General features: G+C 42.2%; 1 protein-coding gene across 1 annotated transcript in view; it reads left to right on the forward strand.

Annotated features, from left to right (window-relative positions):
• Positions 1–27,118, forward strand: part of PXDN (peroxidasin) — a 158,909-nt gene that overhangs the window by 98,333 nt on the left and 33,458 nt on the right. Inside the window, exons 14-18 of the mRNA XM_073336142.2 lie at positions 1–121; positions 5,033–5,141; positions 5,725–5,882; positions 9,072–10,575; positions 10,981–11,115. The exon at positions 1–121 is cut by the window's left edge and continues 36 nt beyond it. Of these exons, the coding sequence (XP_073192243.1) occupies positions 1–121; positions 5,033–5,141; positions 5,725–5,882; positions 9,072–10,575; positions 10,981–11,115 (2,027 nt within the window). The remainder of the gene's footprint in view (positions 122–5,032; positions 5,142–5,724; positions 5,883–9,071; positions 10,576–10,980; positions 11,116–27,118) is intronic.

The raw sequence follows: 27,118 nt of genomic DNA on the forward strand, positions 1-27,118 counted from the left end.
GTTAGTCCGGAGGGATTTCTTACCATTCGTGATGTTGGAACAGCTGATGAAGGTCGATATGAATGTGTTGCCCGGAATACTATTGGATACTCCTCAGTTAGCATGGTGCTAAGTGTTAATGGTAAGGTTTCTAAATTATCATGGGTAGCAAGATATGAGTTAGGTCATACTATTTATACTCTTTAACATTAAAGGCATAAACATGCAGCTTCAACACCAAAGGCCAGCTTGTGAACTCCTTCCTCACCTAAGTGATTGTGTTGATTTCAGTGAAACTACTCAGGTGAATGACAGCTAACCAATGGGAGTAAGAGGTTCAAAATCTGGCCCTTGCGGAATAAGTCATCCAAAATCTCTAATATTGAAGCATCTGTGTGACTTCATAGCCTAGCATGCTTGGAGCATATTCATGATTGAAGTCCGAAAGAATGCTTTAGGTTGCAGGGGGCCACACAAGTTTCCTCTTGAGATATTTTTTGGCTCTATCTGAACTTGCTAGTCCCATGCACAAACTGACTTTTGTGATGACTAGACAGTAAATTCTCTGGCATTTTTAAAGGTAGATCTACAATGACTAATTGGAAAATAGTTTGCTGCCACAAAGAATTCCTAAAAGTCTTAATTGTTTATAAGAAGCCAGTATAAGAACAAATTACTTGGTAAAAATATAAATAAAAATAATAGGCTGGCTGAGAGACTACCAAAATCATTTGTAATACTTCCATGCTCTTATAGAGACTAATCCCAAAGCTCTTCTTACTGATTGTACATTGAAAATTTTACACAATATAGTGTACACTTTTTTTTCCTTTAAGTAACTAATTTAAATCTAGGTAAGAATGGCACAATATCTGTGTAATATAAAATGGAAACACACTACCACATATTTTTTAAAAATATTTGGTTATTGTTTCTTGGCCTGAGTTCTGTTTCGCTCTTGCTAACTTTTATATAAATGTTTTACTGTGCTGATTGCCCTGGCCTCTGGCACATAACATAACACAAAAAAACATGCAATGCATAAAATTATATTACATGTAATAGACAATTCAGCCTTCCTCCACCCCCCGCCCCATGTACTGCTTCATCAGTGATCCGTAGTCAAACACATTTTTGACCAAAAATAAGTGGTGTGCTCCGAGCTCCAAATGTCACGAACTTGAGCTCTGTCAGAACACCAGAGGATACAAATGGCAGAGTTGGGAGACCTTCACTGAAAAAATCTTTATTTCCAGTTAATGAGGAATGCAAATCTAGTGACAGTCTACAAAGGTATCAGCTGATCTCAGCCACCATGGTGATGCATAGAGAGAAAGTTCCTTAAGTTAGTCAGGTCTTAAATGTAACCTTGAATTGCCCCATAACAAATCAGAAGCCAGTGCCATTCACATAGTGCAGATGTAATGTACTAATTCTAACCAGCTCCGATAAGCAGTAGCCACAATGTTCTTCAGTGTAACTGAATAATATCATCATCAGACGAAACCCACTGAAGTAGTTCAACCTTGAGGTGATAAAGCCACGGTTAAGTCTGGCAATTTTCCCCCATGAACAAGGAAGGATGTCTACCTAATCATCTGAACAAACAAGGTTTAAGCCACTTGTATTACCTGAGAATCCAGTGAAATGTGGCCACGTGGCACTGCACAATAATTTAGGACTAGAAGTGAAGAATATTATGCTATATGAACTATACAATATTTAACTGATACTTAATCTCAGTTCTTCTTCTGTGTCCAGGGCCACCCAGAGGTGAGTGCAAAAGAGGCAATTTGCCCTGGGCCCCTGTTTAAGATGGCCCCCAAACTGAGTGGTATTGTGACCTGGCACTGGGGGTCACAGCACCACTCACTCAAATTTGGCCTGGCTGCCCCTCTGTCATGATGGACGGAGGAGTGACTGGACCAAACATGAGTGGAGCTGTGACTCTGTGCTCTAGGTTGCAATGCCCAGAGCAAGGAATTGGGCCCAGTATTGCAGGACAGGAGCTGCTACTACAGGGTGAATGCAGAGCTGGCTCACTATCCAACCCCGAACCTCTTTCTGGGGCCTCCCGTTAGTGGTAATTTTTTTTTATTTTATTTTATTTTAAAAGGATGGGGGGCCTCCGTTTCAGATTCTGCCTGAGGCCTCTGTGTGGCCCTTCCTATGTCACAATATCCACAAAACCATAGCCAACAAAATTCTCTTCACCTCAATGTCGCACAGACTCAGACTGCGGTCTCTGACTATTTTCAAAGCATGATGCAAATCAAACTTTCTTACAAACTTCCCCTCATAAACAAAGCTCACAGAGCAATCTGGTATAATTTCTGGGAGATCTTTCTCCATTGTGTCCTACCCCAGATTGCAACTTTCTAAAAACTTTGGCTTAAATTTAAGGCAGGATACAATGGGGATAGAGTTTATTAATTTAAAAAACTATATTTGAAAAATTTGAACCTGCTCTTTAAAGATTAAAACACCAAAAAAAACCTCGTTGCTTGAGCTACTTTTGTAGGACCCCCATAAGTCTTCCCCCACCTTTTGAAAACATTGAGACGCTCGGTCTTTGAATGGTAAACTTGCTTACCATATCAGTCTAACAAGTGAGCGATTGGTAGTGAATATTTAAAAGAAAAATAAAGTAATGCAAAAATGTCTTTAGATATCCGACCATTGCTTCCATTGTTTAGATCCTGTCATGGGTTGCTCTACTCACCGCTGGATGGTGCCGCCTCCTGGCGGTTCTGGAGATTAGCTTGGTCAGGCCGACGCCCCTTCCAGCAGTTACACCCCATCAGTTTCACCTTTGCAGCTGTTCTCTCACTCCATCAACCATAACCTTCTCTTTGTGAGTCAGCCCTCCAGCCTTCCGGGGGAGAGGGGGAAAGAGACAAGATGTGTATCAAAGTTCCTGCTCTCCAGTAATCTCAGGCAGTCTTTCACTTCACTGCCTCACAGTGCCTTTCCCACTAGCTGGCAGGGGAATCCCGGGCCCACCTGCTACTCTGGGGTCCAGCTAAGGGACCCTCTACACAGCAGCCAAGGTCCATTCCCTGCACATTGCTGTCTTTCCCTGAGCCACTTCCATACCTCCTGGCCCTCCCCACTTCTCTGGGTTTGCCAATCTCTTCACTCCCTGGCTTGTGTTTGCCAGAAGCTAGGAATGGGTGATGGGGGATGGATCACTTGATGATTACCTGGTCTCTTCATTCTCTCTGGGGCACCTGGCATTGGCCACTGCCGGAAGACAGGATACAGGGCTAGATGGACCTTTGGTTTGACCCAGTATGGCTGTTCTTATGTTCTCCCTGCTCCCAGGTAGTAACTTTAGGCAACTTGTCTCTGCAGCCTCTTAAACACAACTCCTTTCTCCCAGGGAGTAACTGCAACCTTCTCCCTGCCAGCCCTTTTGCTTCCAATTTCCTGTCTTTTGTAGAAACCCGCCTGTCCCTTGCAAGTGAGCTTCTCTCTAATTAACTGCCTTCAGATTAAAGCTCCACTGTTTGCAGCCTAATTAGCTGATTGGGCCCACCTGGTCTAATTCAGCTCCTGCAGGGCTGGTGTGAGGAGCTACACACCCCATCACAGATCCCAAAAATTATTTTTCCAAGCGTGTTTATCACTACTCAGAAAGACCACTCTACTGGAGCTGTAATAGAACCGGTCGCTGAGCTTCCAGTTATGCAAAAGTAGTGAAACCTTCCTCTGAAGAGTGCACTGGGTGTTTTAAAAAGCACATTGGAGAAAAATATTACTGTAAAGTAAAACTTTCATGTCAAACTAACAAGAGCAAGGATGTTCAGAGTTAAAGCTGGTTTTGTATATTCACCCATCCCATTCTGGCGTATTGGCTGTGGTCTCAAAGTTACAGTGCTGTTACTTTATTAATAAAATACTTTTCACTTGTATAGCATCTTCATTTGAAGATCTCAAAGCTCTTTACAAACATTAAGCCTCATAGCAACCATGTGAGGTAGGTAATGATCAAAGAGATTATGTACCCACTGCAAACCTGCCTCTTTCCCCCCCCACCCTTACCCCCGTTCCGTCAATGTCACTTTACCAACCACTCTGGGGAATCTTTCGGTATTGCTACTGGATCTGGTGGCCCCCGACACAGGGTAGGAGAGAGGCACTAAGGGGTAGATTGTATGAACCCAGCTGCACTTCAACAGCAGCAGTGGCTGACCAAACATTTCGTAAAAAGGTAGTTTCATGGACCCATGAGATCTTGCATTGCTAGTATTATGAAGATTTGTGGTCTATGAGCTTGTGATCTTTGTCCTACTTTTCGGAGGTTAGATAATGCTGAAAATAAAACAAAGATTTAAGGCCCCCAAAGTGGTCTCTCTTGCTTCCTAGAGAGATCCCAAGATTATAACCATGAACAAGTCCTCATAGCTACTTGGGAATCTCTAACAGCTTTTTAGGAAAAGCCTCTTTGAACTTATGTAATACAGCTATACATGTTCTAAAATTAAAAATGAAGCCTATAAATGTGGGGCTTTTGACTGTCGTGTTTCATGTTATCCACTTAAACCCATATACTTGGGGCCCAATCCAATATCCATTGAAATAAATGGGAATGTTTCCATAGACTTTAGTGGATGCTGGTTAGGCTTTTGGTTGCAACTTTTAAGCTGCTTATATGCTGCACCACAAGCAGAAGCTGAGCTAGAATATTGAGTTCACTTTTTTGCTTTGGTCATGGTTGTATAACAATTGTAAGACTACTTAACAGTTACTTAAATAGTTTTATTTATTTTTCACACACTGTCTTATTTTTACAGTAGTTTCATTTTAATTGAACACTTATTTGTAACTGGCATTTAAAAACAAAACAAAACTTAATTCTGCAGGGATGTAAATGTGTTTCAGTAGAGTTCCCAAATGATTAGTCATTTTAAATTTGGAGTAAGTAAAACTTAAGGAAATGTGGTTTTCTTTGTGAAACTGAAATGATGTAGTGTCTAGACATTGCTTTATATGAGTAACTTTTTTGTGTGCAGTAATGTTTGTAGTAATATGCAACTTCATGTTTTTCTAGTTCCTAATGTCAGTCGAAATGGAGATCCATTTGTAGCAACATCAATCGTTGAAGCAATTGCAACTGTTGACAGAGCTATAAATTCAACACGTACACATTTGTTTGACAGGTATCATGTACTTTGGGTTTTTTTTATGGGGAAGTCAAAATTAATTTTGGATATACTGAAAGAAATGCTACAATCAGTAAACCTATTTGACTACAGTACTATTACACATCTGAAAGATGAGACGATATAATGGTTTTAAATAACAAACTTCAGCATCTGGTTGATTAGTTTCTGGAGTGCTAGCAATTTAGCAAGAAACCCATGTTTTTAAATGAAAACTGCACTAAGTGCCACTGACAAACAAATTTGGCTAATAGGACTTGAATAGTTATTTCAACTATTTGGGGGGAAACAGCATGTTTAAAAAGCTTGGTTTTATTCAAAAGCCTACTGGTATTTTAATGTTGGATCTAATGCATTTTAATACAAATTTAATCTATTTGCATGTTTAAATATGTTTTTCAGTCATCTTGTATTAAATGTAGATATTTATTTTTATTTATTTTTGCTTTCCATTTTGGGATGAGTAACAAAGGTATAGTCAATCACGTCTAGTGATATCTTAAGTTGCAGAAACTTTTTAAACCATTTGTAGTCTTATAGCACTTGTGTATACACTTACTATTTTTCAATTATCTGTTAGTCGTCCTCGTTCTCCAAATGATTTGCTAGCCTTATTTCGATACCCAAGAGATCCTTACACTGTTGAGCAAGCAAGAGCTGGAGAAATATTTGAAAGGACATTGCAGTTAATTCAAGATCATGTACAAGATGGTTTAATGGTTGACCTAAATGGAACAAGTCAGTACCTTTTTCCTTACTTTCTGTGTTTTGTAGTGTATAAGTCATTTCAATTCATTATGCTTCAAGGAGTATTAATTTTAAAAGCTCTGTGCCCCACTGTGCAGCTATTACTCTTGTTGAAGTCATTGTGGCTCCTTGAGTGTGCAAGAGCTCACCAACGTGAATAAAGATTAGGTCCTTGATTCACACATTGCTATATTTTGATGTAACTTGTCTGTCTGAGATGTGCTGGTACATTATTTTAATTCTTCACTATTTGACATACTAAGGAAAAAAATGCTGCCGTCAAATTCTTCCCTCAGTTAAAAGAAATGCAACTGAATGAAGTACATGGAGTTGCATAGGTGTTAACAAAGGGGTGAATTTGGCTAATAGTTTCTTAGAAGAATTAGAATTTTTCCGTATGTACTGTTAAGACTGTATTCGTATTGGTTATTGCATCAAAAGAAAACATGGGAATCCCTGTTTGTCTTATCACAGAGAGGATATAATCAAACAGCAAAGATTTGTGCACTGTTTTTGATCACTTTACAGAACAGTATTTCTGCATTTTCTGTACCAGTTTTCCTGCAGTAATTGTTACTTGTTCTTAAAGCAGAGTATAGTATCAAACTAAGCTACAACAGTTTCCTGGGAGTCTGTTCTCAAATTTAATTTGCTATTAAGAAATATGTTTTTTGTTGTTTTTTATAAATAGTAAGAAAAAAGTAAAGTTTAATATTTCTGCTCATTAACTGCTCAACTCAGAAGTTAGAATTCTAATGCCCAGCCTGAAAATTTAGAGCTAATCACACTTGCAAAGAGAACTGTAAGCTAATTGTTCTGCCGTGCCTATAAGTTCTTGCTTTTGGCAGTTGAAATGTAATGTGTCAGTGTGTGAGACTTATGACTAAAGCCTTTGGAAATAATGATGGAGTTTTAGGAGAGATGCTGAGGTGTGGCAGGTAGCCAAATGTTACAGCTAGACTGGAATCTGAGGAAATATTTTAACTTATAAATACTACTTTTGATGTTTATAATTGAGAATTTCACTGTAACTTCCTAAAACTTTAACTGTGACCCTGAATTAGGCAAATATGTACAAGGCCAAAGACTGTAAGCTTAGTAGAATTAAACCACTATAAGATTTGTTAGTAAAAATGGACAGTTACTCATAATGCTGAGCAAACAATTTGCAAGGAATAATTTGTCTCACAAATTTGACTTCTTATTTGACTACAGAACATCCACAAACAGATCATAATTTCATTGAATTTGCTGCTAATCATTCAGAATCGTTTGACATTTTCTTCAATATTTTTAACTACAAATTGCAAGTATTTAAATCTTAACATTTGAGAAATTGCAGTTTATTAGGATAATCACAGGGTTATTTTGTTTGTTCTATGGTTGGATGCAAGTATTTGTAGTATAAATACTAGTGCATCCAAATCTAACATTCTTTTTTCATGAATACTCATGTATGAAACACTGAAATTTAATTTTTATCAACTTTAATGCTAGTAAAAACAATCATTCTAATGTTCGCTGAAAGTGAATACAATAGGATCATGAGCATGTCCAAAGTGAATTCATTTAAAAAGTCAAGCTAATTATCTCAGACAACATTTTATAGTGTTGAAAACTATTCACAACCAGAGCTGGCTTTTGGTCCCTGCAAAATCCACAGCCATGGCCCCAGGATTTCGCAAAACTAGAAATGTAAAGAGAATCTGTTTTCATTTAAACACCCTCCCCCTAAATTTCTAACCCTAGTCCTTGCACTTGCTTGGTTTGTGTTTTCAAAGCTAACAAATGTAAGCTGCTACTAAAGTTGAAAAGAACAAGTGGATGGGTCCCACTTTTGTAGCAGAAAAATTGGGGGAACCTAACAATTGCCGATCTATGAACTTTTGACTAAATGAAACTATTAAATTTCAGCTGTATCCCAAAGAATTCTCTTGCTATCACTTCAGAAAAAAATCTTAAACCAGGCTTATATATAGTGGTGTGGTAATGGACAGGAATGTGTTACATTTGGAGTATGTGGCAAAAATTATTTTTTCAGGCCAGCTTGTCCAAAAACGTGGAAGTTTGGTTCTGCTCACACCCTTGTTCCAGAAATTTTGATGGAAACCAGGATTACCACAGCATACAATCATTTATCTCAACTGCACACAAGTAAAGAGCAAAAGGAAAGAGAGATTCAGAAAACTATAATAAATGAAGATAACTTAGAAAGGTGTGTTACTGAAAGGGAGACTTGATTACAAGGACAGGCATTGGAGCAGCAGAGCCACAACATCCTCATCTTAAAGTGTTAAAAATCCTCAAAACAGTGTACTGTGTTCTGTTCTTTAGTAGCCAGTAATGATTCTGCACCATGGTGTGCAGTGTTTCAGAGACCAGAGTAGTCCTGAAAATATTATTTGTAGGGCAGCTAGTTGACACCTACTCTTTGAATTTTTCATTCAGATCATATGTAGCATTATTCTTGAATGATTACCATTTACTTGTGCATGCTGTTAGCCTATGTAAACATTTTATTTTATTACAGTTAACCTCATCCTTCCTCCCATCTTCCTACCTATTGTTTGTTACACTCACTTGTCTTCTGATGAAATTAAGGACCACAACTACCAATGTGTTTTATGGTTCCTAGCACAATGGGGCACTTGTATTCTGAGTAGGGTGGAGAGTGTGTGTGTCTTTTTTATATTGCTATAATATTTATATAACCTATAAAACAATACATAATAGTAAGAAATATATTTTGAAGTGATCAAAAGCTTGTATAAGATAACAGAGTTCTGAGAGTAGAAAAGCTTCAACTGATATTAGTTTTGGGCCACATTTTCAAATGTTCTCAGTATCTAGTTATGACCAGATTTTCAGAAGAGCTCATCTCCCATTTAGGCACCTAAATGAAGTGGGCAGATTTTCAAATTATTCTCAATGGCAGATGTTTTGTGTTGAGTACTTTCCAGAATCTGCCTGTTTCATTTAGGTGGCTAAGTGGGAGATGAGATCTTTTGAAAAGCTTTGTATCATTGTTGTCATGAAAATTATTTTTCCTTTGAATTTGTCCAAGGGTGTGTGGGATTTTTTAAAATCAAAAGATGATAAAATTATGTCTAGTATATTTGTAATTTTGCATCCAAAATCTGATAAGTCCTTAATTTTCCCTATGCTTCTGTTCTGTTTCAGGCTATCACTATAACGATCTTGTATCTCCACAATACTTGAACCTGATAGCTAATCTGTCAGGCTGCACAGCCCATAGACGAGTGAATAACTGCTCAGATATGTGCTTTCACCAGAAATACAGGACACATGATGGAACTTGCAATAACCTGCAGCATCCGATGTGGGGAGCCTCTTTGACAGCCTTTGAACGTTTGTTAAAGTCAGTCTATGAAAATGGATTTAATTTGCCTAGGGGCATTGGACCTAATAGACACTATAATGGATACACGCTCCCCATGCCTCGCTTGGTTTCAACATCTCTAATAGGAACTGAAACAATAACCCCTGATGATCAGTTTACTCACATGCTAATGCAATGGGGTCAGTTCCTTGATCATGACCTTGACTCTACAGTTGCTGCTCTTAGTGAAGCCAGGTTTTCTGATGGTCAGCACTGCAGTTCAGTTTGTACCAACGATCCTCCATGTTTCTCAATCATGGTACCACCAAATGACCCCCGAGTTAGAAATGGTGCACGGTGCATGTTTTTTGTACGCTCCAGTCCTGTTTGTGGAAGTGGCATGACATCTCTTCTGATGAATTCTGTTTACCCACGAGAACAGATTAACCAGCTGACTTCGTATATTGATGCATCCAATGTGTATGGCAGTTCAGACCACGAGTCACAAGAAATCAGAGACTTGGCAAGTCAAAGGGGTCTTCTGAGACAGGGCATTGTACAGAGATCTGGCAAGCCGCTTCTTCCATTTGCTACTGGCCCACCAACAGAATGCATGAGAGATGAAAATGAGAGCCCAATTCCTTGCTTCTTAGCTGGGGATCATCGTGCTAATGAGCAACTGGGTCTCACCAGTATGCATACATTGTGGTTTAGGGAACACAACAGAATTGCTACAGAGTTACTGAAACTCAACCCACACTGGGATGGGGACACAATATATCATGAAACACGCAAAATTGTTGGTGCAGAAGTGCAACATATAACATACAACCATTGGCTACCTAAGATCTTTGGAGAGGTAGGCATGAAGATGCTTGGCGAATATAAAGGTTATGATCCCAATGTTAATTCTGGCATAACTAATGAGTTTGCAACTGCCGCTTTTAGGTTTGGTCACACACTTATCAATCCCTTACTCTATCGGCTGGATGAAAACTTTGAACCTATTCTACAAGGCCATATACCTCTTCATAAGGCATTCTTCTCTCCCTTTCGGATTGTAAATGAAGGAGGCATTGATCCACTTTTAAGGGGATTGTTTGGTGTTGCTGGTAAGATGCGAGTACCATCACAGTTACTCAATACAGAATTAACAGAGAGACTATTCTCCATGGCACGTACCGTGGCTTTAGATCTGGCAGCTATGAATATTCAGAGAGGCAGAGATCATGGAATTCCTCCCTACCATGATTTTAGAGTTTACTGTAATCTTTCTTCAGCTCATACTTTTGAAGATCTGAAAAACGAAATGAGGAATCCTGAAATCAGGGAGAAACTTAGCAGGTGAGCTTGAGGTGAAGGTGAACTGTTAAAAATTCAAATATACTTTTATATCTAAATGTGCATGTGAAAATAATAGTTATTTAAATGTCTAACCTAGAAGGAAGTATTTGTTAGGAAAGGGATAAAGGAATCTCCAAAAGACTTCCTGCCAACATCAGGAGATATATATAGGGGGCTCAGGGTTCCCCAATACCTGCATAAGCTACAGAATGTCTTTTCCCCAGTGAGACTTATAGAGATCTGATTTCTCCACTCCACCAGGAAGAGAATGCTCAAGGTGATTTAATACCACAGTCATTTTTGCTGTGAATAGTTCATATCCATTACCCTTATTTTTGTCATAATACTGAATGCTTTTATAAATGTATAATTTTAACATAACTGTTTGTGTTTCTCTTGTTATAGGCTCTATGGTTCACCTCTGAACATAGATTTATTTCCTGCTCTTATGGTAGAAGATTTAGTTCCTGGTAGCCGATTGGGGCCAAGTTTGATGTGTCTATTGAATACACAGTTTAAACGTCTTCGAGATGGAGACAGGTAAAGCCAAAATGTCCGTGGAAAACTTAAGTGATTTTAGAATAGATTTATTTTTTTTTTTTAATTGTTGAATGACTTTTTTTTCAAATGCAAACTCTGTTTTCTTTTTTTTTTTTATGATCTGAATATAGAAATGAAAGAGATAAAAAGCTGATTTTATAGTTTGTCAAAGCAGCTGAAATAACAGCTATGCTTAGTTATTTTTAAGGCCTGTTATCTTTTATGGTGAAAATAGCATATAAAGCTCCAAAAGACAGTACAGAGTAGCTGACTGAGCAGGGGACTGGGACCCAGGAACTCCTGACTTTCCTATTTCTGACATTGTTTGACTGCCCTTGTGCAAATTACTGTTAAAACTACTTCACTGTAAATTGAAGAAAATAATCTTTCTTCAGTGATTGTCCATGTGTATTCCACTTCTGATGCACACATGCATCCACATGCATGAGATTGGATTCTATTGGCCAGCAGTGTCCACTGGGGCCTTTCCTGCACTCTTACTGCCTATGGCTGCGAGATGGAAACCTTGCAATGTCCAGTTCTCTGCATACTGTGCAACTTTCCTAGTAGTGTGTGTGTGTGTGTGTGTGTGGCTAGTTAGCTAGTAATACTAGCATAGTTATTGTAGTGATTTTTGTTTTTTACAACCTCTTAGCTATATGTAAAAACAACAACAACAATCTTTCTATTAGTGTTTGGGATTTTTCCCACCCTAATGGGGATGAGCTGCTATGGCTGAAATTAAGCCTCTGGGCTTCAAAACTTGCCCTTCCTATGAAGCAACTATTTCATTTAATGACAGACACTCAAGGTGCCTCTTTTGTTTTGGAGAGGATTGTTTGCTTGATAGATGCTAGATCTGTTGCTTCTTCTCCAAAAGGATGTAGAAAGCAAGAGAGGCCCATCTTAAACGTTTTCGCACTCAATGTGAGCTTCCTCAGAACTGAAGGGAAAAAAAGGCCAATTAGGCCTCAGCAGGATTCCTCAGTCAGTGCTCCTTTGACCTGCTGCCCAACTCCGCTCTTAGGCTCACTCTTCAAAGAAAACTTAATCCACTGAGGCCAGCAGAGCAGCTAAGTCATGTCCTTCACTTAGTTATCTGAAAGGAGGTGGAAGGGGCATAGTTTCCACAGTAAGTACAGGCCTTGGTTACCCTCCCTGGAACCTAATAAAAGGAGACATAGATCTCTCACTGCTCAGCCAAAGGGTAGTTCAGAGCACAAATTTGGTGCCTCTGACAACCTGGCAAAACCTGGTCCCCGAGCCCATAGGGCGCTGTCTCAGGCAGTGGTCCACATTTTGCTGGTACCAGCCTCTCAGCAGTAGTATTGATGCACACAGTGCCAGTGACTCTGGTGCTGAATCTTGCAGCACAGATGCTCCTGGCACTGACTTTCTTGGCAGCAAAGTTATTCTTGGTACTGAGTGATCTGGCAAGAAAACCTAGCTCTGCTACCACCACTAGATATAGATCTCCCTTCCCTGTGAAACCTGTGGTTCCTTGAGAAGGACATCTGGCACTGACTCACATTATACCCCAGTAAGAATGGGAAAGTGAGGAAGAACACCTGCAAATGGAGAAGCACTAGATCTCAGCAGTGATCTCCTCTTCCTCACCAGATGAAGCAGTTGTGCACTCCATGTCCATTCAGTCTGACTATTTAAAAACATTTCAGAAACTTCTGCATCACATGGCAGACACATAAATTCAAGAATTTAAAGAGGAACTAAAGTCTTTTGTAGCTGAGGGACAACTGGTAACTCATTCATCCTTGCAGGTAGCATTAGACGCATTGGACATGGCAGCACAATCAATGACACACTCCACTGCCATGCACAGGGCTTTCTGGTTGCAGCCTTTGAGAGTACTAAAGGAGGTCCAGACAACTACTGAGGTCCTCCCATTTGAAGGTTATGACTCAAAAACTGATAAAGTCCTATGCGTTGCAAAAGATTAAAGAGCTATTGTCCATTTCTTGGAGGCTACACGACAGCCCCTAAGACAGAGCAGGCCTGGTCACAAGCCACTCTAGATAAAGTTTTTTAATGTATTATTATTGAAGATACTGTCTACATCAGTAGCAAGCATGTTCCAGATGCATGGAAGAAATCAAAAACAATACTATTGATGAAGAAAGGCAATCCAGAAGAACTGAGAACTACCATCCAATTGCATTCCTCTCACAAGATCTTCACCCGTGACACACTCAGTTGGATTAAGAAGGATCTTGAAATGCATGAAAGCAGAGAACAAGCTGATTTCTGCTCAGGGTATTCAACAATTGATCACATCCACTCAATTTGGCAGCCCATTAAAAAATGCAAGGAATACAAAGTTCAATTGTGTCTTGAATTTGTCAACTACAAAAAGGCATTCGACTTGGTGGAGATTAACACTGTACTCAACGCACTCAACAATATCTGAATCAACCAGAGGTACATTGACCTGTTGGAAGAAATAAACTGCAATTGTTCGACAGAGATAAGTTTATTCAATGTCCTGTGCATTATTATTATTCATAGAGGAATCAGACAGTCACTGAAGCTGACTGAAGCTGTTTTCAGCAGTACTGGAATTGCAGTTAAATTGTATGGGGAAGAAGGAATCAGAAATGACAGAGAACAGTTAATGCATATTTTCTTCACCAACAGTTGGGTAATATTGGCAAAGGAAACAGCAGAACTGGAGAACAAATTGCAGCAACTGCAAACACTTTTGCATGATATCAGGTTGGAAGTGAACACTTTTAAGACAAAGTGGATGTGGAGCATTGTTTAGCAGGAATCATCACTGTAAACGGGAAAGTAATCAAGAAGGTCGACAAATATATTTACCTGGGTCAGCAGGTGAACAGAGACAACTCATTTGAAGTGGAAAGTAGTAGGGGGAGAAAGGCAACAAAATAAAGATATCTCTAACGGAGGATGAACTGCCCATGAAGAAAGAACTGTTTAACTCCACTGTTCTGCCAGCAATGATATATGGAGCGGAAAGCTGGTCAACAAGGAAAGTGGAGGAAGAAAAATTCACTGTCACCCAGAAAGCAATGAAAAGGCGAATGTGTAAGATATTGCTCTGTGACAACATACCAAATGAGAAGATTAGAAGGTGTCCTGAGGTGACCGATGTAGTGCAGGCGATGTACAATGCAAAGCGGAGATGGGTGGATCATATAATCCATAGGGTAGACAACAGGTGGACAATCTGCATCAGTGATTGGATCCCCAGAGACCACAAGCAACCGCTGGACAGAATGAAAACACGCTGGGCTGATCCCATGACAAAACTCTTTGGCCAGAAATGGAAGAACGTGCTCTTCCATAAAGGGAAGGGTAAACCCCTTTAAAATCCCTCCTGGCCAGAAGAAAAATCCTCTCACCTGTAAAGGGTTAAGAAGCTAAAGGTAACCTCGCTGGCACCTGACCAAAATGACCAATGAGGAGACAAGATACTTTCAAAAGCTGGGAGGAGGGAGAGAAACAAAGGGTCTGTGTCTGTCGGTATGCTGCTTTGCCGGGGACAGAACAGGAATTGAGTCTTAGAACTTTTAGTAAGTAATCTAGCTAGGTATGTGTTAGATTATGATTTCTTTAAATGGCTGAGAAAAGAGCTGTGCTGAACAGAATGACTATTCCTGTCTGTGTGTCTTTTTTGTAACTTAAGGTTTTGCCTAGAGGGATTCTCTATGTTTTGAATCTAATTACCCTGTAAGGTATCTACCATCCTGATTTTACAGAGGGGATTTCTTTACTTCTGTTAAAAGTCTTCTTGTAAGAAAACTGAATGCTTTTTCACTGTCCTCAGATCCAAGGGTTTGAGTCTGTGGTCACCTATGCAAATTGGTGAGGATTTTTACCAAACCTTCCCCAGGAAGTGGGGTGCAAGGGTTGGGAGGATTTGGGGGGGAAAGACATGTCCAAACTACGTTTCCCAGTAAACCCAGATAAAGTTTGGTGGTGGCAGTGAAAATCCAAGGGCAAAGGGTAAAATTAATTTGTACCTTGGGAAGTTTTAACCTAAGCTGGTAAAAGTAAGTTTAGGAGGTTTTCATGCAGGTCATCACATTTGTACCCTAGAGTTCAGAGTGAGGAAGGAACCTTGACAATATCCTTTGCCATGTGGCTTTGTCCCAAACAGATGCTCACAGCACATGGGCATGGGAAAGCTCTTGGAGTCCCCTGTCAACAGGCATGTCCCTGTATGTCCTGCTGACTCATAGGTGTAGCCCCTGGCTTCTCTCTGTTGGTTCACTGTACAGCTGATTGCCCTTGATGGGCCATTAAACAGGCTGGATAGTGCTGATGCCAATCTGTATGGAGAAAAGGAGTACTTGTGGCATCTTAGAGACTAACAAATTTATTTGAGCATAAGCTTTCGAGCTACAGCTCACTTCATCGGTGTCACTCAGAAAGACAGCACAAGTTTGAGGTACAGATATATCACACATATTTATAACTCATGAAACAAAGATGATACATACGTATAAACAAGATTATCATACTTAGCAAATCATAACTTTTCCACTGATACCTTCTGTCATAAATATAAAGGGAAGGGTAACCACCTTTCTGTTTACAGAACTATAAAATCCTGGCCAGAGGCAAAACCCTTTCACTTGTAAAGGGTTAAGAAGCTAGGATAACCTCGCCGGCACCTGACCAAAATGACCAATGAGGAGACAAGTTACTTTCAAAGCTGGTGGAGGGGCGGGGGGGGGGGGGAAACAAAGGGTCTGTCTCTCTGTGTGTTGCTTTTGCCTGGAACAGAAAAGGAATGGAGTCTTAGAACTTAGTAAGTAATCTGGCTAGATATGCGTTAGATTCTGTTTTGTTTAAATGGCTGGTAAAATAGCTGTGCTGAATGGAATGTATATTCCTGTTTTTGTGTCTTTTTGTAACTTAAGGTTTTGCCTAGAGGGATTCTCTATGTTTTGAATCTGATTACCCTGTAAGGTATTTACCATCCTGACTTTACAGAGGTGATTCTTTTACTTTTTCTTTAATTAAAATTCTTCTTTTAAGAACCTGATTGTTTTTTCATTGTTCTTAAGATCCAAGGGTTTGGGTCTGTGTTCACCTATGCAAATTGGTGAGGATTTTTATCAAGCCTTCCCCAGGAAAGGGGGTGTAGGGCTTGGGGCGATATTTTGGGGGGAAGACGTCTCCAAGTGGGCTCTTTCCCTGTTCTTTGTTTAATATGCTTGGTGGTGGCAGCACAGGGTTCAAGAGCAAGGCAAAGTTTGTACCTTGAGGAAGTTTTTAACCTAAGCTGGTAAGAATAAGCTTAGGGGGTCTTTCATGCAGGTCCCCACATCTGTACCCTAGAGTTCAGAGTAGGGAAGGAACCTTGACATCTTCCATGGCATATCTTGTAAGATTCATTTCTATTTTGTAATATTGGTATCAATAACATTATAAATGGTCACACTTATTCCATACAGCATCACAAGGCACAAGGCCTCTTGACTGCCAAAGAGATTCACATAAATGTTCTGAAACGCAGAGCTATTTGTCTAGCTTGCAAAGCATTTCTTCCTATGTTATGGACTAACAGTTGAGGAAATGACAGACAACACAACAGCAATATTTTATGTCAACAGACAGGAAGGAATACAATTATCCCTCCTTTGCTAAGCAAGTTCATCTCTGGAATTGGTGCATTCATCAACAGATTGTACCAGTAATTCTGCTTCTATCAGACTTTCAGAATGTCCTGCTGGACCGGCCCTCTCATCTGCAAATTGCCCGCTAAAGATTTGAGCCTGCAAACCATCTTCTGCAGGTGGGGATAATCAAAAGTGTTGCTTCAGATCAGAACAAGAAATGCCAAACATTCTGTTCGACAGTGGGAGATTTGGGGAAAGGCTGAATTCAGTCTTCTTGTCAGATGTTTTCCTTATCTCATGGACTCTGAGAATAAAGTGTACCTATCCACGGATTATGTAGGTGAGGTAATATCTTTTATTGGACCAACTTCTGTTGGTGAGAGAGACTAACTTTCAAGCTTACAAAGAGCAGTGACACTTTGAGTTATTTTCCCAAACTAAAGCAGAGTAAGCTCAAAAGCTTGTCTCACCAATGGAAGTTGGTCCAATAAAAGATGTTACCTCATCCACCTTGTCTCTCTCTGTCAGTAAAAGAAGCTGTTTAGTTGAAGTCCAGAATATTTTTGCAAATAGCAGGAAGGACTCTACCAGATTGACCTGTGCACCTAAATAGAAGAGGTTCTTTATTTGGGCAACGCTATGCCACTTGTCTCCCTTAGAAGTCCCAATTCCTACTATTCTGGTCTATCTGATATGCCGAAAGCATTCAGGGCTATCCATCAGCTCCATAAGGGTACATCAAGCACCAATATCATCCTCCCATCCAAGGGGAAACTGTATTTTCTCACCCTATAGTTGCTATATTCCTTAGGGGTGTTATTTCATGTGTTTCCCACTTTCTGTGAGCTCCCTTCTTTTTGGGACCTCAATATAGTGTTAGGTGGGTTAATGGGGACCCCCTTATGAGCTGTTAGCACTTGCTTACCATATCATCTTTCTATGAAAATGACCTTTTTAGTGACTATAACATCAGCTTGAAAGGTAAAGGAGCTGCAGGTCCTCACGGCTGGTCCACTTTAGACTGTGTTCCGTAAAGACAAAGTGATCCTTAGGGTTCATCATAAATGTGTTCCAAGATTGTCTTAGATTTTCATTTCAATTAGACTATTCACCTGCCATTTTTCTTTCCTTAGCCCCACTTTAACCAGGGGGAGGTCAAATTGCACACCCTTGATGTGGTTAGGACTCTTTCATAATACCTTGAAAGAACAAGAACCTTCAGGAGTTCCCTTAGGCTGTTTGTAGCATTTGAAGATTGGGTGAAAAGTCAGGCAGCATCCACTCAAAGACCGTCTAAATTGGTATCTAATTGTATTAGGGCATGTGTACATATAAACCACTACAGCAGTACCTCTGCAGCTTCGCCGCTGTAGTGCTTCAGTGAAGACACTACCTATGCCGACAGGAGGGGTTGTCCCATCGGCATAGGTAATCCACCTCCCCAAGAGGCAGTAGCTAGGTTGAAAGAAGAATTTTCCCATCGACCTAGTGCTGATTACACTGGAGGTTAGTTCAGTTTAACTGCATTGCTCAGGGGATTTTTCACACCCCTGAGCGACACAGTTATACCAGCCTAATTTCCTAGTGTAGACCAGACCTAATGTAGACATAGTGTCACAGCCTTAGATAATTCTATGACTTATTTAGATTAGAGCCTACTCCACCAGGGCTCAGGATCTTTTGTGTCTTCTGTGGGAATCATACCAATTTCAGAAATTTGTAGGGCAGCTACAATGGGGATGAGTCCACACTTTCACCCAGCTATTTTTTAGTTGAGGCCTCAAGATTTGATGTCCTCTTTGACAGAGCTTTTCCTGCAGTCTTGATTTAAATAGGGCTTCTAGCAACCTTCTCCTAATTATGAGGTCACTTTTCACTAGTCATCAGAAGTGGAATACATGTGGACAATCACTTGAGGTAGAAAGAACAGTTACTTACCTTACAGTAACTGTGTTTTTTCAAGATGTGTTGTCCACATGAATTCCGTGACTTGCTCTCTTTCCCCTCTACTAGGGAGTTCTACACCACTTGGATTCTGAACTGGACAAAGGAACTGAGGGACACTTGAGCGCACTGCATCCTTCATGCCCTTAGGTGAAAATATAAAGGGGATAAAATATTAATTATTATTGTTACATTACCTGGCATTCTTTTTGGTATTTGACCACTCTCCCTTCTCATTCTGATGTCTGAAAATCCACACTTCCCTCCTTTTGATGTAACTTGTAATCTGTGATGTCTTGCCTGGTTTTGCTTCTCTTGAGGGAAGAAAGACAGGTTTCTTGTTATTGTAGATGCCTGGCAATGATTAGCCACATTTTAGTAGTTACCACTATCCAATTAAGTTTATTTTTTCATAATTAAAAGGGGCCTTAAGAGAGGGAAAATAGAGAGAGAGCATGAATCATGAAATGAAATGTAATTTAAAACAATGCCTCAGGCAAATATTGCTAAAATATCATTAGAGAGGGTGGATCAGAGCTTATCTTATAAAATTGTAGGCTGGTACTTTAAACTCTTAGATCATAAATAAAGTATTTGAATACCCGCAGGTGAGTGTTACAGCCCTCTCAGTACACTTTTCTGTCTTTTTTTTCCTTTGCATAAAACCTACTTAATTTTAGAAATGGAATCCAGAACTATGTAAATCAGATGTTTGTATGTACATAAATGAAAGGGAGAAATTCTGACTCAGAAATAAGGTCTCCAAACTTCTGGTAACAGCATATACCCACATATGTCACTGCAGGTTAATCATGTTGCCCACTCTAGTGTTCATTTGCATGTTATCAGCAGAAAGACATTGTTTTCCAAAATACTATTTGGGAGCTATATTGAAGTGTTAAAACACTTCAGTCTGCTGTCCAAAGTATGCAGCTGCTTTGAAGTGCCACACAAGTCTTTGAGGAGCCTTTATTACGGACAGAGGATGGAAGCTGTCAGTACCTTGCGAAACAGATGTGTCTGGTTAGGGGAAAATGAGTTGGGTACAGCTGAATTAAGCATTGCTCATTTTGAGAACATAAATACATAGTTCAAGACCTCAAACCTGGTTTCCCATCCCAATGTTTCTGTTGGCTCCTCTGTCTGTTAGAAAAATTGTGCAGGTAGAAGTGGAGCAACTTTAGTACATATTCTTCTGACTTCTTGATAAATGTAACTCATTTTACACAACTCATAGTGTGGTTCTGCAGCATCATAACTTTAAAGGATCTTCTCTTGACAGATATTGTATGTTTGCTCTCTACACAACATAAAAAATATGGGGAAATCACACTGGCACGGTGGGGTTACAAATAACTAAGTTTATAAATTATATACAAATATAGAAGGCCATGCTACCTAAGTACACTGCTACTGTGGCAGGGTTCTGGTGCAATAGAAGACAGGGAGGCCCATTTGGGTTCCCAAACTATTTAAAGGGCTATTACCCAATTTCTATACATTACATACTCCTCCCCCTTTAGAATGAAAGGGCAAACAAAAATTGCAAACATATCATTATCAGTGATGCATAAGATGGTGTTAATTATGTCTGAGAGGTGGTTTATGACTTCTTTCAGGATAATATTTCATAGGGATCACAAATATCTATATCGTCTAGTGTAGCTGTATCAATATATTCCTGCGCTACAGTATTAGGGTCCCTTGTAGTAGAAATAGGGAAAGGTTCACTGGTACTATGACAAATCACCGTCTATGGCTACATTGTAGGCTCAATATTTCAATAGGCATCACTGGTGTAAAACATCCTGCTGAACTTGTGCTCAAAAGCTAGTTCTCCGTGACAAGTTTGGTGCTACTTCTGCCTAATGTGACAGAGGACCAGTCAATGATGTAATCACTCCAGGTTTCCACAAGTTAGCTCAGTAGTCTCTTACCAAGTTTCTCCCATGTGAAAACTCTTTCTTTCTGTATATTAGGCTTCAACAAGTCCAGACAAGACCTTAAATTACATCCCATAAACAATATTACTGGTGTCTGATTTGTAGTAACAATAGAAAATCTGTAATCATGGGTTGTATGCTACCTTTTCCTGGGGTTGTAACACATATTGCTTTCTTGAATGTCTGAATAAAACTTTCCACTAATCCATTGGTGGCAGGATGGTAATGAGTCAATGTGAAGTGTTTGATACCATTTCTTTTAATAAACAACTGGAACTCTTCAGATGTGGTTTGAGTTCCTTTGTTGCTTAGAATCTGTTCAGGAACATCTGACCTCTGATCTGACTATACAGTGATCAATTGTTCTCCATGTCCACTGAAGGTAGGACAAGAAGTTAAGGGCTGAAGCTGCAGCAAATATGATTTAGGTTAGATATTAGGAAAAAGCTTTCTAACTATATAAACAGTTACGTAGTGGAATAAGTTACCAAGGGAGGCTGTGGAATCCCCATTTGTGACATTGGAAGTTTTTAAGACCAGGTTAAACAATTTGTCAGGTAAAGTCTAGGTATACTTGATATGCTAGTATACAAGGTCTAGGTATACTTGATATGCTAGGTATACTCCCCTGTGCAGGGGGAGGGAATGGACTATATGACCTCTCAAGGTCTCTTCAAGACTTCTGTGTTGGTTGGTACTATTGAGCAACAGCAGAACAGTGAGTGCCCCAGGATATTGCCCATCTCTGTAACTGTGCTGCAGCCATTGCCGGTACACCTTTCTTTGGGTTAAAAATTGAAACTAGTGGCTGCTGCTCTGTAACCAAAGTATATTGCTTCCCATAAAGATATTGGTGACACTTTTTAACTCCCCAGACTAAACTCAATATGGCAGGCGACCAGCTTGGCTTAACGGTGAAATCCTAGCTGATCTTAAGAATAAAAAAGAAGCTTACAAGAAGTGGAAGGTTGGACATATGACCAGGGAAGAGTATAAAAATATTGCTCGGGCATGTAGGAATGAAATTAGGAGGGCCAAATCGCACCTGGAGCTGCAGCTAGCAAGAGATGTTAAGAGTAACAAGAAGGGTTTCTTCAGGTATGTTGGCAACAAGAAGAAAGCCAAGGAAAGTGTGGGCCCCTTAATGAATGAGGGAGGCAACCTAGTGACGGAGGATGTGGAAAAAGCTAATGTACTCAATGCTTTTTTTGCCTCTGTCTTCACGAGCAAGGTCAGCTCCCAGACTGCTGTGCTGGGCATCACAACATGGGGAATAGATGGCCAGCCCTCTGTGGAGAAAGAGGTGGTTAGGGACTATTTAGAAAAACTGGACGTGCACAAGTCCATGGGGCCGGATGAGTTGCATCCGAGAGTGCTAAAGGAACTGGCGGCTGTGATTGCAGAGCCATTGGCCATTATCTTTGAAAACTCGTGGCGAACGGGGGAAGTCCCGGATGACTGGAAAAAGGCTAATGTAGTGCCAATCTTTAAAAAAGGGAAGAAGGAGGATCCTGGGAACTACAGGCCAGTCAGCCTCACTTCAGTCCCCGGAAAAATCATGGAGCAGGTCCTCAAAGAATCAATCCTGAAGCACTTAAATGAGAGGAAAGTGATCAGGAACAGTCAGCATGGATTCACCAAGGGAAGGTCATGCCTGACTAATCTAATCGCCTTCTATGATGAGATTACTGGTTCTGTGGATGAAGGGAAAGCAGTGGATGTATTGTATCTTGACTTTAGCAAAGCTTTTGACATGGTCTCCCACAGTATTCTTGTCAGCAAGTTAAGGAAGTATGGGCTGGATGAATGCACCATAAGGTGGGTAGAAAGTTGGCTGGATTGTCGGGCTCAACGGGTAGTGATCAATGGCTCCATGTCTAGTTGGCAGCCGGTGTCAAGTGGAGTGCCCCAGGGGTCGGTCCTGGGGCCGGTTTTGTTCAATATCTTCATAAATGATCTGGAGGATGGTGTGGATTGCACTCTCAGCAAATTTGCGGATGATACTAAACTGGGAGGAGTGGTAGATATGCTGGAGGGCAGGGATAGGATACAGAGGGACCTAGACAAATTGGAGGATTGGGCCAAAAGAAATCTGATGAGGTTCAATAAGGATAAGTGCAGGGTCCTGCACTTAGGACGGAAGAACCCAATGCACAGCTACAGACTAGGGACCGAATGGCTAGGCAGCAGTTCTGCGGAAAAGGACCTAGGGGTGACAGTGGACGAGAAGCTGGATATGAGTCAGCAGTGTGCCCTTGTTGCCAAGAAGGCCAATGGCATTTTGGGATGTATAAGTAGGGGCATAGCGAGCAGATCGAGGGACGTGATCGTCCCCCTCTATTGGACATTGGTGAGGCCTCATCTGGAGTACTGTGTCCAGTTTTGGGCCCCACACTACAAGAAGGATATGGATAAATTGGAGAGAGTCCAGCGAAGGGCAACAAAAATGATTAGGGGTCTGGAACACATGAGTTATGAGGAGAGGCTGAGGGAACTGGGATTGTTTAGTCTGCAGAAGAGAAGAATGAGGGGGGATTTGATAGCTGCTTTCAACTACCTGAGAGGTAGTTCCAGAGAGGATGGTTCTAGACTATTCTCAGTGGTGGAAGAGGACAGGACAAGGAGTAATGGTCTCAAGTTGCAGTGGGGGAGGTTCAGGTTGGATATTAGGAAAAACTTTTTCACTAGGAGGGTGGTGAAACACTGGAATGCGTTGCTTAGGGAGGTGGTGGAATCTCCTTCCTTAGAAGTTTTTAAGGTCAGGCTTGACAAAGCCCTGGCTGGGATGATTTAATTGGGTATGGGTCCTGCTTTTGAGCAGGGGGTTGGACTAGATGACTTCCTGAGGTCCCTTCCAACCCTGATATTCTATGATTCTATGATTCATTATTTTTCTATCAATTTGGGCATAATTATGTTCTACTGAGGTCAGAGATCTAGAAGCAAAGACAATAGGCCTTTCAGTATGAGCTTCCAATACGTGTGAAATTACTGCTCTTGTTCTATATGGGAAATAATCACAAGCCAAGTTTATAGGTAAAGATGTATTGCCGTATGTAAGCACTTTTTCAGATGTTATGGGCTTCTTTACTTCATCCATAGCCTTGACACACTGTGTGGGCCAACAACATTTCTGTCCATTCTGTCAGTTAAGTCAGGAGATGTTCCATTGTCACTATGTTAGGTAGGAACATAGGAGTGCTTGCTCATTCCATTCCATATTAGGTGGTATCCATAGGGGACGGGCTCTGGTGCCCTCTGGAGCGACACACACATACCGCGGTATAAGGGGTGCCTCCAGCTCCCCCCACCCTCAGCTCCTTCCTACCGCCATTGACGGTGTTGGAACGTCTGCTACTTCAGCTAGCTTTTCACTTCATTCAGTGTGTCTCACAAACTTTTTTTTTCCATGCCAAATAGTTGTATGTAGTTAGAGTTACCCTCAGTGTTAGTTCTAGTTAGTTGGTCCCGGACGGGACTCAGCCAAGGGACGGGGCATGCCCCAGTCCCCAGGCTGTAAGCCATGCGATTGTTGTAAGCAGTGTAGGCCCATCAGTGACCCTCACGTTAGTTGTTTAAGGTATCTAGGCGAAGGACACATAAGCGATAAGTGTCACATTTGTAAAGCATTCAAACCCTGAACAAAAAAGGAGAGAGACATCCATCTCAGGGCATTCTTGATAGTGTTGGCCCTGACACCGGCACCGGAGTAGAGGCCCGATTCAGCCGCGAGCACCACAGCTTCTATGCAGAGCACCCCACCTGCGCCATCTATGAGCCGGCACCAGTCCCCTTCCCGGCCCTGGCCAAGAAGCCCAAGAGGACCGCGAGGGGAAGATCTCCCACTTCGGTAAGGGAAAGGAGAGGGCCGGAGAAGAGCCAAGACCTGTGCTGGACGGCTCAACACCTCTGTCAGGGAGTCAGGCCCCAGCTGAAGTCGAACGGTCTAGCCCCTCCTGTACTATGCCCACCACACCAGACAGTGACGAGGGCCTCCATCAGCTAGAAGTCCTGTCGACTCCCAAGGCCCTGGAGGCAACGCAGGAGATCCTGACACTATCGGTGCCTCCCACACCGGCCCTGGCGGTACCCAAGTCCAGGGATAAACCCACCTTGGGACCATTCCATGTGTCCCTGACTCAGCAGCACCGCTCCCCATCACAGGGGACGTCCAGCCAGTGCTCACCCACAAGGAGCCGTCATGCCTCGGACGTAAGGAGGCAGCCTCAGAGAATCCCTCTTCGGTCTCCGGACCCTGGACACAGACAGCCGGATTCGAGGTGCGGCTCACTGGTAACCTGATGCAGACCTGCGGACTGCATGAACATCAAGACCGACCCCTTGTGTCTCCAATGCCTCGGCACTGATCACGTGACTGATTGGTTGAATGGAGCCACCGGTCACCCGCCTGCCAGCACCTGTCGCCGAGATGCAAATCCCAACGGTCAGGGAGATCCTCCTGACGGCCAGCCCACTCTGGCTCCCAGTCCCACTCTAGGTCCTGGTACCAGTTGAGCAGCGTGAGGTGTAGATTACCAGTCTACCGACGCAAATCCACGGAATGCCGAAAATCCCCGAGGGCCCGTGTGAGGGACCCGTCTTGATCGGACAGGTAGCCTCTAACCTGGGGTTCCAAGCAGAGGAACTCGAGGAGCCGTCGGACTCACTGTTCAACATCCTTTGTTCCACAGTGCCCGCCAGGATGGCTTTACCCCTACATGAGGGGGGTATTGAAAATAATTAATGCCCTGTGGCAAACCCCCTCCTCCCTGCTAACTATTTCAAAAAGGGCTAAGCTCAAATACTTTGTGCCAGCTAAAGGCTATGAGTATCTCTCTACTCATCCGGCCCTAAACTCCCTTGTAGAAGAGGCTGTTAACCAGAGAGAAAGGCAGGGTCAACCAGGGCTACACCCAAGAATAAAGACTCGAAGAGACTGGATCTGTTTGGGCAAAAAAAATATTCGTCCTCCAGCCTTCAGTTGAGAGTGGCCAACCACCAAGCCCTCCTTGACCTCTACGACTATAACATGTGGCAGACCATGGCCAAATTTGAGGTCTTGCTGCCCCATGGGTCCAGGAAGGAGTTCCGGGCAATCCTCGAAGAGGGCACGGCTGTGGCCAGAGCGGCCCTCCAAGCAGCTTTGGACGTGGAAGACTCCATGGCTCTCACCATGGCATTGGCCATTTCCATGCGGAGGGCATCCTGGCTGCTCCTCTCGAGTCTGTCGACTGAGGCTCAGCAGTGGATGCAGGACCTCCCCTTCGATGGCCAGGCCCTGTTTGCAGAGCCAGACGGATAGTAAACTGCACGGACTGAAAGACTCCCACACTACCCTGAAAACTCTAGGGCTGTACATCCCTGGTCCAGCCCATATGTGGTTCAGACCTCAGCCATCTCAGGATCAAGGGAGCCAACCCCATCCGGAGCCACCCCATAAGAAGAATAGGGGCTACAAGCGCCGTCCGAGCCATCCACCTCCACCCTCTGCCCAATGAGGCTCGACCCACAACAAGCAGGGGGGCAAGCGAGTGTTTTGAGAGTGCACTCAAGGGTGACCTACCCCAGACTATACCCCGGATCTGTCTTTCGCGCTGTTTTCCAACCACCTTTCATTTTTCCTCCCCATATGGACCACTATAACTTCGGACCTCTGGGTCCTCAATACTGTGGCACAGGATTATGCCCTCCAGTTTCTTTCTACACCCCTTCATGTCCCTCTTCAGGGACCCTTCTCACGAGAGTCTTCATGCACAGGAGGTAGAAGGGTTGCTGCAGCTGCGTGCGGTGGAAAAGGTTCCCGCGAGTACAGGAACAAGAGGTTCTATTCCTGGTACTTTTTAATCCCAAAGGCCCAGGGTGATCTACAGCCCATCCTGGACCTGTGAGACCTCAACAAATACCTGAAGAAGCTGAAGTTCCGCATGGTCTTCCTGGCCTCCATCATCCCCTCCCTGAATCCGGGAGACTGGTATGCCACCCTCGATTTGAAGGATGCATATTTCCACATAGTGATCTTTCAAGGTCACAGATGCTTCCTACGTTTCACAGTGTGAACTGACCACTATCAGTCCGCAGTCCTACAGTTGTGACAGCACTGAGGGTGTTCACCAAATGCATGTCGGTAGTAACCACTTACCTCAAATGTCAAGGTATCCAGATCTACCTGTACCTTGACAACTGGCTCGTCAAAGGCTGCTCCAGCTCCCAAGTTCAGAGGCATGTTGTGATTCTGCAGGCCACATACCAAATCCCAGGGCCTGCTGGTAAACAACAAAAAGTCAACATTAGTTCCGGTGCAGAGGATAGAGTTCATCAGAGCAGTGCTCGACTCCACCTGTGCCAGAGTGTTTCTACTGCAGGGGAGGTTTCAGACGATAGTGGACCTCATCGTGTGAGTTTCCGTGTTCCCCCGACCATGCCCAGGGGTTTGCTTGTGCCTGCTGGGACACATGGCAGCATGTACGTATGTCATCCACCATGCTAGGCTTATGATGCGGCCCTTACAGC

The sequence above is a fragment of the Lepidochelys kempii genome, chromosome 3 (assembly GCF_965140285.1).
Source record: "Lepidochelys kempii isolate rLepKem1 chromosome 3, rLepKem1.hap1, whole genome shotgun sequence".
Classification (NCBI taxonomy): Eukaryota; Metazoa; Chordata; order Testudines; family Cheloniidae; genus Lepidochelys; species Lepidochelys kempii.